The sequence below is a fragment of the Oncorhynchus nerka genome, linkage group LG22 (assembly GCF_034236695.1).
Source record: "Oncorhynchus nerka isolate Pitt River linkage group LG22, Oner_Uvic_2.0, whole genome shotgun sequence".
In the NCBI taxonomy this organism is placed as follows: Eukaryota; Metazoa; Chordata; class Actinopteri; order Salmoniformes; family Salmonidae; genus Oncorhynchus; species Oncorhynchus nerka.
The window spans coordinates 1,089,089-1,103,092 of NC_088417.1; the positions used below are offsets into that span (position 1 = coordinate 1,089,089).

General features: G+C 46.9%; 1 protein-coding gene across 1 annotated transcript in view; it reads right to left on the reverse strand.

The window, feature by feature from the left end:
- Positions 1–1,823: 1,823 nt before the first annotated feature.
- Positions 1,824–14,004, reverse strand: part of gars1 (glycyl-tRNA synthetase 1) — a 33,655-nt gene continuing 21,474 nt past the window's right edge. Inside the window, exons 6-16 of the mRNA XM_065006862.1 lie at positions 12,944–13,020; positions 12,656–12,801; positions 12,332–12,481; positions 9,999–10,161; positions 9,757–9,921; positions 7,980–8,233; positions 7,768–7,853; positions 7,373–7,482; positions 7,195–7,288; positions 2,483–2,673; positions 1,824–2,373 (exon numbers count right to left, since the gene is read on the reverse strand). Of these exons, the coding sequence (XP_064862934.1) occupies positions 2,248–2,373; positions 2,483–2,673; positions 7,195–7,288; positions 7,373–7,482; positions 7,768–7,853; positions 7,980–8,233; positions 9,757–9,921; positions 9,999–10,161; positions 12,332–12,481; positions 12,656–12,801; positions 12,944–13,020 (1,562 nt within the window). The 3' untranslated portion in view covers positions 1,824–2,247. The remainder of the gene's footprint in view (positions 2,374–2,482; positions 2,674–7,194; positions 7,289–7,372; positions 7,483–7,767; positions 7,854–7,979; positions 8,234–9,756; positions 9,922–9,998; positions 10,162–12,331; positions 12,482–12,655; positions 12,802–12,943; positions 13,021–14,004) is intronic.

A 14,004-nucleotide genomic window follows, 5' to 3' on the forward strand; every position in this document is an offset into this window, starting at 1 on the left:
TAATGCAGGCTAGGGGCCTGGTCTAAAGTAGTGATGCAGGCTAGGGGCCTGGTCTAAAGTAGTGATGCAGGCTAGGGGCCTGGTCTAAAGTAGTGATGCAGGCTAGGGGCCTGGTCTAAAGTAATGATGCAGGCTAGGGACCTGGTCTAAAGTAATGCAGGCTAGGGGCCTGGTCTAAAGTAATGCAGGCTAGGGGCCTGGTCTAAAGCAGTGATGCAGGCTAGGGGCCTGGTCTAAAGCAGTGATGCAGGCTAGGGGCCTGGTCTAAAGCAGTGATGCAGGCTAGGGGCCTGGTCTAAAGTGATGCAGGCTAGGGGCCTGGTCTAAAGCAGTGATGCAGGCTAGGGGCCTGGTCTAAAGTAATGCAGGCTAGGGACCTGGTCTAAAGTAATGCAGGCTAGGGGCCTGGTCTAAAGTAATGCAGGCTAGGGGCCTGGTCTAAAGTAATGCAGGCTAGGGGCCTGGTCTGAATGCAGGCTAGGGGCCTGGTCTAATGCAGGCTGATGCAGGCTAGGGGCCTGGTCTAAAGTAATGCAGGCTAGAGGCCTGGTCTAAAGTAATGCAGGCTAGGGGCCTGGTCTAAAGTAATGCAGGCTAGGGGCCTGGTCTAAAGTAATGCAGGCTAGGGGCCTGGTCTAAAGCAGTGATACAGGCTAGGGGCCTGGTCTTAAGTAATGCAGGCTAGAGGCCTGGTCTAAAGTAATGCAGGCTAGAGGCCTGGTCTAAAGTCATACAGGCTAGGGGCCTGGTCTAAAGTAGTGATACAGGCTAGGGGCCTGGTCTAAAGTAATGCAGGCTAGAGGCCTGGTCTAAAGTAATGCAGGCTAGGGGCCTGGTCTAAAGTAATGCAGGCTAGGGGCCTGGTCTAAAGTAATGCAGGCTAGGGGCCTGGTCTAAAGTAATGATGCAGGCTAGGGGCCTGGTCTAAAGTAATGCAGGCTAGGGCCTGGTCTAAAGTAATGCAGGCTAGGGGCCTGGTCTAAAGCAGTGATGCAGGCCTGGTCTAAAGCAGTGATGCAGGCTAGGGGCCTGGTCTAAAGTGGTGATGCAGGCTAGGGGCCTGGTCTAAAGTAATGCAGGCTAGGGCCTGGTCTAAAGTAATGCAGGCTAGGGGCCTGGTCTAAAGTAATGCAGGCTAGGGGCCTGGTCTAAAGTAATGCAGGCTAGGGGCCTGGTCTAAAGTAATGCAGGCTAGGGGCCTGGTCTAAAGTAATGCAGACTAGGGGCCTGGTCTAAAGTAATGCAGGCTAGGGGTCTAAAGTAATGCAGGCTAGGGGCCTGGTCTAAAGTAGTGATGCAGGCTAGGGGCCTGGTCTAAAGTAGTGATGCAGGCTAGGGGCCTGGTCTAAAGTAGTGATGCAGGCTAGGGGCCTGGTCTAAAGTAGTAATGCAGGCTAGGGGCCTGGTCTAAAGTAGTAATGCAGGCTAGGGGCCTGGTCTAAAGTAGTAATGCAGGCTAGGGGCCTGGTCTAAAGCAGTGATGCAGGCTAGGGGCCTGGTCTAAAGCAGTGATGCAGGCTAGGGGCCTGGTCTAAAGCAGTGATGCAGGCTAGGGGCCTGGTCTAAAGCAGTGATGCAGGCTAGGGGCCTGGTCTAAAGTAATGCAGGCTAGGGGCCTGGTCTAAAGTGATGCAGGCTAGGGGCCTGGTCTAAAGTAGTGATGATAGGGGCCTGGTCTAAAGTAGTGCAGGCTAGGGACCTGGTCTAAAGTAATGCAGGCTAGGGGCCTGGTCTAAAATAGTGATGATAGGGGCCTGGTCTAAAGTAGAGCAGCATAAAGGGAATCAGGCTATTTTTCAGTCATTGACACAGACACAGGCTGGTTCCAGTAAGAGCAGGCTCACTTTATTGAACCAGAGATGTTTTCCATTGAATCAGTCCTGAAACTGGAAGTCTCTCTTCTCTTCCCACACAAGACTGACAACCTGAACACATTTCTCTTTTTATACCAGGCTGAGAAGATCTCTCCCCCCCCCCTCTCTCCAACTGAGCAGATTCCAGTACGCAGGTGAATATTTACCAGAACAGGGACAAATCATTACTCTGCCACCCTGTTTATAATTGTTCAGTACAATGATTATATAACATTTATTTTGAAGTTTAATTTCAGTGGTTGCAGTTGTGTGTTAGGACATCGTGAGGACTGACTGCTTCCTGAAATACAGTTGCAGTAAAATCGTCCCTATGGATGGAGAAATGTAAAAACGTCTGTGGGCGTTTCATAGGACAGACATACTGAGATTAACTTCATTCCTCGGCAGTGTCCTTCTTGCTGGTCTCCTGTCCCTCAAAGATGGGGTACTTGCTCTCCACCTCGGCCCAAGTCATGACACCGTTTGCCAGATCACGGATGATTCCTGGCAACTCACTAACCTGGAGAGGAAACAGAAAACAGGCAACCCGGTTCATCAACATGACCTTTCCGTGAATCACTTCTAGTACAGAGCAGTACGTTGACGCGTATGAAGTAAAGATGTCGTACCTCGGCCCTGATCTGCCTCATGGAGTCGCGGTCCCTCAGAGTGGCGGTGTGGGGCGTCTTGTTCACCGTGTCAAAGTCGATGGTGATGCCGAACGCCACTCCGATCTCGTCTGTTCTGGCGTAGCGCCGCCCGATGGATCCTGACGAGTCGTCCACCTTGTGGGACACGCCCTGTTTGGTCATCGCTTCAGCTGCAGGGAGGGAGGAGAAAGGGTAGGGGAGTGAGGGAGGAGAAAGGGTGGGGGAGTGAGGGAGGAGAAAAGGTGGGGGAGGGGAGGGAGGAGAAAGGGTGGGGGAGTGAGGAGAAAGGGTGGGGGAGGAGGGAGGGAGGAGAAAGGGTGGGGGAGGTAGGGAGGGAGGAGAAAGGGTGGGGGAGGGAGGCAGTAGAGAAAGGGTGGGGGGAGGGAGGCAGAAGAGAAAGGGTGGGGGAGGGAGGGACGAGAAAGGGTGGGGGAGGGAGGGAGGAGAGAAAGGGTGGGGGAGGGAGGGAGGAGAAAGGGTGGGGGAGGGAGGGAGGAGAAAGGGTGGGGGAGTGAGGGAGGAGAAAGGGTGGGGGAGTGAGGGAGGAGAAAGGGTGGGGGGAGTGAGGGAGGAGAAAGGGTGGGGGAGTGAGGGAGGAGAAAGGGTGGGGGAGGGAGACAGAACGTTAGTTAAATAACTTATGTAGCATCTGACACTGAACACAATATGACACTGAACACAATCTGACACTAAACACTGAACACAATCTGACACTGAACACTGAACACAATATGACACTGAACACAATATGACACTGAACACAATATGACACTGAACACAATATGACACTGAACACTGAACACAATATGACACTGAACACTGAACACAATATGACACTGAACACAATATGACACTGAACACAATATGACACTGAACACAATCTGACACTGAACACAATCTGACACTGAACACAATCTGACACTGAACACTGAACACAATATGACACTGAACACTGAACACAATCTGACACTGAACACTGAACACAATATGACACTGAACACTGAACACAATATGACACTAAACACTGAACACAATATGACACTGAACACAATATGACACTGAACACAATATGACACTGAACACAATATGACACTGAACACAATATGACACTGAACACTGAACACAATATGACACTGAACACTGAACACAATCTGACACTGAACACTGAACACAATCTGACACTGAACACAATATGACACTGAACACAATCTGACACTGAACACAATCTGACACTGAACACAATCTGACACTGAACACTGAACACAATCTGACACTGAACACTGAACACAATATGACACTGAACACAATATGACACTGAACACAATCTGACACTGAACACAATCTGACACTGAACACTGAACACAATCTGACACTGAACACTGAACACAATATGACACTGAACACAATATGACACTGAACACAATCTGACACTGAACACTGAACACAATATGACACTGAACACAATCTGACACTGAACACTGAACACAATCTGACACTGAACACTGAACACAATATGACACTGAACACAATATGACACTGAACACAATCTGACACTGAACACTGAACACAATCTGACACTGAACACTGAACACAATATGACACTGAACACAATCTGACACTGAACACAATCTGACACTGAACACTGAACACAATATGACACTGAACACAATATGACACTAAACACAATATGACACTGAACACAATCTGACACTGAACACAATATGACACTGAACACTGAACACAATATGACACTGAACACTGAACACAATATGACACTGAACACAATCTGACACTGAACACTGAACACAATATGACACTGAACACTGAACACAATATGACACTGAACACTGAACACAATATGACACTGAACACTGAACACAATATGACACTAAACACTGAACACAATCTGACACTGAACACAATATGACACTGAACACAATCTGACACTGAACACTGAACACAATATGACACTGAACACAATATGACACTGAACACTGAACACAATATGACACTGAACACTGAACACAATATGACACTAAACACTGAACACAATCTGACACTGAACACTGAACACAATCTGACACTGAACACAATCTGACACTGAACACAATCTGACACTGAACACAATATGACACTAAACACTGAACACAATCTGACACTGAACACTGAACACAATCTGACACTGAACACTGAACACAATCTGACACTAAACACTGAACACAATCTGACACTAAACACTGAACACAATATGACACTGAACACAATATGACACTGAACACTGAACACAATCTGACACTGAACACTGAACACAATCTGACACTAAACACTGAACACAATATGACACTGAACACTGAACACAATCTGACACTGAACACAATCTGACACTGAACACAATCTGACACTGAACACTGAACACAATATGACACTGAACACAATCTGACACTAAACACTGAACACAATATGACACTGAACACTGAACACAATCTGACACTGAACACAATCTGACACTGAACACTGAACACAATCTGACACTGAACACAATATGACACTGAACACTGAACACAATATGACACTGAACACAATCTGACACTAAACACTGAACACAATATGACACTGAACACAATCTGACACTAAACACAATCTGACACTGAACACAATCTGACACTGAACACAATCTGACACTGAACACTGAACACAATCTGACACTGAACACTGAACACAATCTGACACTGAACACTGAACACAATATGACACTGAACACTGAACACAATCTGACACTGAACACTGAACACAATCTGACACTGAACACTGAACACAATCTGACACTAAACACTGAACACAATCTGACACTGAACACAATCTGACACTGAACACTGAACACAATCTGACACTAAACACTGAACACAATATGACACTGAACACTGAACACAATATGACACTAAACACTGAACACAATATGACACTGAACACAATATGACACTGAACACAATCTGACACTAAACACTGAACACAATATGACACTGAACACAATATGACACTGAACACTGAACACAATATGACACTGAACACTGAACACAATATGACACTGAACACAATATGACACTGAACACTGAACACTGAACACAATATGACACTGAACACAATATGACACTGAACACTGAACACAATATGACACTGAACACAATATGACACTGAACACTGAACACAATATGACACTGAACACAATATGACACTGAACACTGAACACTGAACACAATATGACACTGAACACTGAACACAATATGACACTAAACACTGAACACAATATGACACTAAACACTGAACACAATCTGACACTGAACACAATATGACACTGAACACTGAACACAATATGACACTGAACACAATATGACACTGAACACAATATGACACTGAACACTGAACACAATATGACACTAAACACTGAACACAATATGACACTGAACACTGAACACAATATGACACTGAACACTGAACACAATATGACACTAAACACTGAACACAATCTGACACTGAACACTGAACACAATATGACACTGAACACTGAACACTAAACACAATCTGACACTGAACACTGAACACAATATGACACTGAACACAATATGACACTGAACACAATATGACACTGAACACAATATGACACTGAACACTGAACACAATATGACACTGAACACAATATGACACTGAACACAATATGACACTGAACACAATATGACACTGAACACAATCTGACACTGAACACAATATGACACTGAACACAATATGACACTGAACACTGAACACAATCTGACACTGAACACTGAACACAATATGACACTGAACACAATATGACACTAAACACTGAACACAATATGACACTGAACACAATATGACACTGAACACTGAACACAATCTGACACTGAACACTGAACACAATATGACACTGAACACTGAACACAATATGACACTGAACACAATATGACACTGAACACTGAACACAATATGACACTGAACACTGAACACAATATGACACTGAACACAATATGACACTGAACACAATCTGACACTGAACACTGAACACAATATGACACTGAACACTGAACACAATATGACACTGAACACTGAACACAATCTGACACTGAACACTGAACACAATCTGACACTGAACACTGAACACAATCTGACACTGAACACAATATGACACTGAACACAATATGACACTGAACACTGAACACAATATGACACTGAACACTGAACACAATCTGACACTGAACACAATATGACACTGAACACTGAACACAATCTGACACTGAACACAATCTGACACTGAACACAATATGACACTGAACACTGAACACAATCTGACACTGAACACTGAACACAATATGACACTGAACACTGAACACAATCTGACACTGAACACAATATGACACTGAACACAATATGACACTGAACACAATATGACACTGAACACTGAACACAATCTGACACTGAACACTGAACACAATCTGACACTGAACACAATATGACACTGAACACTGAACACAATATGACACTGAACACTGAACACAATCTGACACTGAACACAATATGACACTGAACACTGAACACAATCTGACACTGAACACAATATATAAACAGAAATAATCATGGACTTGTTTGAAACAGAAATAGAGCGTGGAAGGAGTACTTACAGAGTTCCTTAACAAAAGGCATGAATTCCTGGTTTTGGCTCAAAGGAAGGACGGAGCATTTATATGGAGCTACAGTGGCAGGGAAGCTGAAGAACTGGAGACAGAGACAAACCCATTATTACACTGTAAAACCAGCCCAGTCACGTACGGTAGTTGTAACATCCGATGCCTCCCTTACCGTTCTCTGTTCGTCTCCCTCTCTGACTTGGAACGTGTGCTCGAAGATGGAGTACATGATTCTACCGATGCCAAAGGAGGGTTCGATGACATTAGGGACCACCTCTTCCACTGTGGCGAAGCAGAAACACTGAATCAGTTTAACAAAGTACAGGCTTCCAGTCAGTAGAAAGAGGATGTCATTCAACAACCTCCTCTAGAAGACATCTAGGTTGTCAAATCAAATCAAATGTATTTATATAGCCCTTCGTACATCAGCTGATGTCACAAAGTGCTGTACAGAAACCCAGCCTAAAACCCCAAACAGCAAGCAATGCAGGTGTAGAAGCACGGTGGCTAGGAAAAACTCCCTAGAAAGGCCAAAACCTAGGAAGAAACCTAGAGAGGTTGTCTCACCATGCAGGGTCTTCTGAAACCGCTTCACACTGACCATGTCCTTGGTGAGTTTAAAAGTCTTTCCCTCCGTCTCTATGGCGAACTCCCTGGGGGAAGGTTACCAATTAGGTTTAGCATCGTCAACGAGACTGGAATATTGCGTACCATCACGGAGGCTAAAGTATTCAATCTATTGATTCTGTCACATATGACCTACGACCTTCACAACTCACCCGTTGCTGTTGAGCAGCATCTCCTGTTCAGTGATGAAACACGCGTCACAGACAGCTAGGTACTCCATCACTAGTTTGGCGTCCTTCTTATAGGCTTTACCGATGGCTCCCTTATTGGGCTCAAACTGGACGATATCGACTACTTTGGGCTCTTTAAGAGGCTTCTCGGCCACTAGAGGGACCTTGGTAGCCCGGGCGTGGCACAGCAGGTCGAAACAGGAGCGGTCCGCACAGCCCACTATCTCGATCCAGCCCTGCAGGAAACAGAAGGAACAGGGTTATTATGGGGTGGCAGGGTAGCCTAGTGGTTAGAGTGTAGGGGCGGCAGGTAGCCTAGTGGTTAGAGTGTAGAGGTGGCAGGTAGCCTAGTGGTTAGAGTGTAGAGGCGGCAGGGTAGCCTAGTGGTTAGAGTGTAGAGGAGGCAGGTAGCCTAGTGGTTAGAGTGTAGAGGAGGCAGGTAGCCTAGTGGTTAGAGTGTAGAGGAGGCAGGTAGCCTAGTGGTTAGAGTGTAGAGGCGGCAGGTAGCCTAGTGGTTATAGTGTAGAGATGGCAGGGTAGCCTAGTGGTTAGAGTGTAGAGGAGGCAGGTAGCCTAGTGGTTAGAGTGTAGGGGCGGCAGGTAGCCTAGTGGTTAGAGTGTAGAGGTGGCAGGTAGCCTAGTGGTTAGAGTGTAGAGGCGGCAGGGTAGCCTAGTGGTTAGAGTGTAGAGGAGGCAGGTAGCCTAGTGGTTAGAGTGTAGAGGAGGCAGGTAGCCTAGTGGTTAGAGTGTAGAGGCGGCAGGTAGCCTAGTGGTTATAGTGTAGAGATGGCAGGGTAGCCTAGTGGTTAGAGTGTAGAGGAGGCAGGTAGCCTAGTGGTTAGAGTGTAGAGGAGGCAGGTAGCCTAGTGGTTAGAGTGTAGAGGCGGCAGGTAGCCTAGTGGTTATAGTGTAGAGATGGCAGGGTAGCCTAGTGGTTAGAGTGTAGAGGAGGCAGGTAGCCTAGTGGTTAGAGTGTAGAGGAGGCAGGTAGCCTAGTGGTTAGAGTGTAGAGGTGGCAGGTAGCCTAGTGGTTAGAGTGTAGAGGTGGCAGGTAGCCTAGTGGTTAGAGTGTAGAGGCGGCAGGGTAGCCTAGTGGTTAGAGTGGAGGGGCGGCAGGGTAGCCTAGTGGTTAGAGTGGAGGGGTGGCAGGGTAGCCTAGTGGTTAGAGTGTAGAGGTGGCAGGGTAGCCTAGTGGTTAGAATGGAGGGGCGGCAGGGTAGCCTAGTGGTTAGAGCGTTGGACTAGTAACCGAAAGGTTGCAAGTTCGAATCCCCGAGCTGACAAGGTACTATGACTACTATATCTATATAATACCTAGCTACTTTATCTAAATAATACCTAGCTGACAAGGTACAAATCTGTCGTTCTGCCCCTGAACAGGCAGTTAACCCACTGTTCCTAGGCCGTCATTGAAAATAAGAATTTGTTCTTAACTGACTTGCCTGGTTAAATAAAGGTTTAAAAAAATTAAAAATAAATAAATAAATAAATAAACAAGATAAGAACTTCAAATTGTAGACACAGCTAGCAGTGGAGGGTGGGACCTACGTAGGATGTTTTGGTCTGCATCCCAGCAGTCACAGGCATAGTGGGTTAGGGGTCATGGAGGACCTACATAGGATGTTTTGGTCTCTGCGTCCCAGCAGTCACAGGCATAGTGGGTTAGGGGTCATGGAGGACCTACATAGGATGTTTTGGTCTCTGCGTCCCAGCAGTCACAGGCATAGTGGGTTAAGGTTAGGGGTCATGGAGGACCTACATAGGATGTTTTGGTCTCTGCGTCCCAGCAGTCACAGGCGTAGTGGGCCATCTCGTTGTCCATGTGCTGACGGAAGCGAAGCTTGTCTTTGGCCACACCCACTTTAGTGAGGTAGAGGTAGATTCTCCCGATGAAATATCCCAGGACGGAGTTATTGATCACCCCCTTGAGAGAGACAAAGTTATCAATATGACTCTGGTATTGGTTACGTCCTTACTGAAGCTACTGCTATAGCGTCCTACCTGCTCCACAGCATCCCCCAGCCTCATGATGTGAGCAGACTGGCCACTGGTCTGGGCCTTGGAGGAGTACAGGATGATCTCCAGGTCAGCCACGGTAGGGAACTTGGGGTGGAACTTCTCAGTCGGGTCCACAAAGTGCTCAATCTCAGCCATGGTGAACTCTCTGGAAGCACCAGCACAACCATTACCATCTCAACAGACCCTCTAACATCACAGACTGACTGTCAGGTAGACACTAACACCACCACAGACTGACTGTCTGGTAGACACTAACACCACCACAGACTGACTGGTAGACACTAACACCACCACCACAGACTGACTGTCTGGTAGACACTAACACCACCACCACAGACTGACTGTCTGGTAGACACTAACACCACCACAGACTGACTGGTAGGTAGACACTAACACCACCACAGACTGTCAGGTAGACACTAACACCACCACCACAGACTGGGAGACACTAACACCACCACAGACTGGTAGACACTAACACCACCACAGACTGTCAGGTAGACACTAACACCACCACAGACTGACTGTCTGGTAGACACTAACACCACCACAGACTGACTGTCAGGTAGACACTAACACCACCACAGACTGACTGGTAGACACTAACACCACCACCACAGACTGACTGGTAGACACTAACACCACCACAGACTGACTGGTAGACACTAACACCACCACAGACTGACTGGTAGAAACTAACACCACAGACTGTCTGGTAGAAACTAACACCACCACAGACTGTCTGGTAGACACTAACACCACCACAGACTGACTGTCAGGTAGACACTAACACCACCACAGACTGACTGTCAGGTAGAAACTAACACCACCACAGACTGACTGTCAGGTAGACACTAACACCACCACCACAGACTGACTGGTAGACACTAACACCACCACCACAGACTGACTGGTAGACACTAACACCACCACCACAGACTGACTGGTAGACACTAACACCACCACCACAGACTGACTGGTAGACACTAACACCACCACAGACTGACTGTCAGGTAGACACTAACACCACCACAGACTGACTGTCAGGTAGACACTAACACCACCACAGACTGACTGTCAGGTAGACACTAACACCACCACAGACTGACTGTCTGGTAGACACTAACACCACCACCACAGACTGACTGGTAGACACTAACACCACCACCACAGACTGACTGGTAGACACTAACACCACCACCACAGACTGACTGGTAGACACTAACACCACCACCACAGACTGACTGGTAGACACTAACACCACCACCACAGACTGACTGGTAGACACTAACACCACCACCACAGACTGACTGGTAGACACTAACACCACCACCTCAGACTGACTGGTAGACACTAACACCACCACCACAGACTGACTGGTAGACACTAACACCACCACCACAGACTGACTGGTAGACACTAACACCACCACCACAGACTGACTGGTAGACACTAACACCACCACCACAGACTGACTGGTAGACACTAACACCACCACCACAGACTGACTGGTAGACACTAACACCACCACCACAGACTGACTGGTAGACACTAACACCACCACCACAGACTGACTGGTAGACACTAACACCACCACAGACTGACTGTCAGGTAGACACTAACACCACCACAGACTGACTGTCTGGTAGACACTAACACCACCACCACAGACTGACTGGTAGACACTAACACCACCACCACCACAACAGACTGACTGGTAGACACTAACACCACAACAGACTGACTGACTGGTAGAAACTAACACCACCACCACCACAGACTGACTGTCAGGTAGACACTAACACCACCACAGACTGACTGTCAGGTAGACACTAACACCACCACCACAGACTGACTGGTAGACACTAACACCACCACCACAGACTGACTGGTAGACACTAACACCACCACAGACTGACTGGTAGAAACTAACACCACCACAGACTGACTGGTAGAAACTAACACCACCACAGACTGACTGGTAGAAACTAACACCACAACAGACTGACAGGTAGACACTAACACCACCACCACAGACTGACTGGTAGAAACTAACACCACCACAGACTGACAGGTAGACACTAACACCACAGACAGACTGGTAGAAACTAACACCACCACAGACTGACTGGTAGAAACTAACACCACCACAGACTGACTGGTAGAAACTAACACCACAGACTGACTGGTAGACACTAACACCACCACAGACTGACTGGTAGACACTAACACCACAGACTGACTGGTAGAAACTAACACCACCACAGACTGACTGGTAGAAACTAACACAGCTTCATCTCCAGACTAGAACTCACCTGACACGGATGAGTCCTGAGCGAGGTGAGATCTCGTTCCTGAAGGAGTTGCCAATCTGAGCCGCAGCGAAGGGAAGCTTTCCCTGGTTGAATTCCAACAGACGCTTGAAGTTGAGGAAGATTCCCTGAGCCGTTTCAGGCCTCAAGTAGCTGCAGAACACAGTCGGACACACTCAGTAAAACACTGGTACTGGTCCACAACCGATGAGGTAATGGAACTCTGATAAAAGAGCAAAACTACCAATGACAGCATTGGGAACCCTACAGTACATCCCACCCAGGACAACCAACATCTGGGTACAGAGTGACTAATTACTTCATTACCCGGTCATGTTTCCCCCTGGTCCAATAGACGTCTGGAACATCAGGTTGAAGAGGTGAGGGGCTGAAACGTCATTTCCTGTGGTGGGGGACTTGACACTGTATTTCACAAAGAGGTCAGTCAACTCCTGTTGAGTGTAGTTGTCCATCTGGAGACCCGTGAAAACAATGTCAGTCACTTGATGACATAAACAATAACTTTGAGCTCCATTTATGCAGTCGGGGATTGCTGAAGGTATAGTCTATATCTATTCTAGTATCTCTGCTGCATGTCTCTAAACCACTACCAACCTGAGTGACCACTTCCTCCATCTCGGCCTTATTCTCTGCAGGACACTTCTTATCAGACATCAGCTTCTGGAGGTGAGCTGAACAGAGAAACACAGGGGCAGAGTCATATCTACTGGGACAGTTTGTTGTTTCAGACAAAGACTAGTTGTATTAGTCGTACGTACAGGGACACACATGGATACACCGTCCAACCAAATGCTTACTGCTTGTTCCTTCTCCACATGAATTACATTAGGTGTTAGTGGTATACACCGTCCAACCAAATGCTTACTGCTTGTTCCTTCTCCACATGAATTACATTAGGTGTTAGTGGTATACACCGTCCAACCAAATGCTTACTGCTTGTTCCTTCTCCACATGAATTACATTAGGTGTTAGTGGGATACACCGTCCAACCAAATGCTTACTGCAGGTAAGCAACAATAAGACAACATAAAATACAAGAATAGCAACAAAGTGAATGGCTCAGTAGAATATAATAAATGTTTAAGCATAATACAGGAAGTCAATTTATACTCCAATATTTACACATTTTGGGAAAGGGGGGACAGTGTAGAAACTGAACAGGATAATAACAGTCTGGTAGCAGCAGGTGTGATGTGTGACAGAGTACTGACAGGCCTCAGACAACTGATGCACAGGGACAACAGAGTACTGACAGGCCTCAGCCAACTGATGCACAGGGACAACAGAGTACTGACAGGCCTCAGACAACTGATGCACAGGGACAACAGAGTACTAACAGGCCTCAGACAACTGATGCACAGGGACAACAGAGTACTGACAGGCCTCAGACAACTGATGCTGAGGGACAACAGAGTACTGACAGGCCTCAGCCAACTGATGCACAGGGACAACAGAGTACTGACAAGCCTCAGACAACTGATGCTGAGGGACAACAGAGTACTGACAGGCCTCAGCCAACTGATGCTGAGGGACAACAGAGTACTGACAGGCCTCAGCCAACTGATGCACAGGGACAACAGAGTACTAACAGGCCTCAGACAACTGATGCACAGGGACAACAGAGTACTAACAGGCCTCAGACAACTGATGCTGAG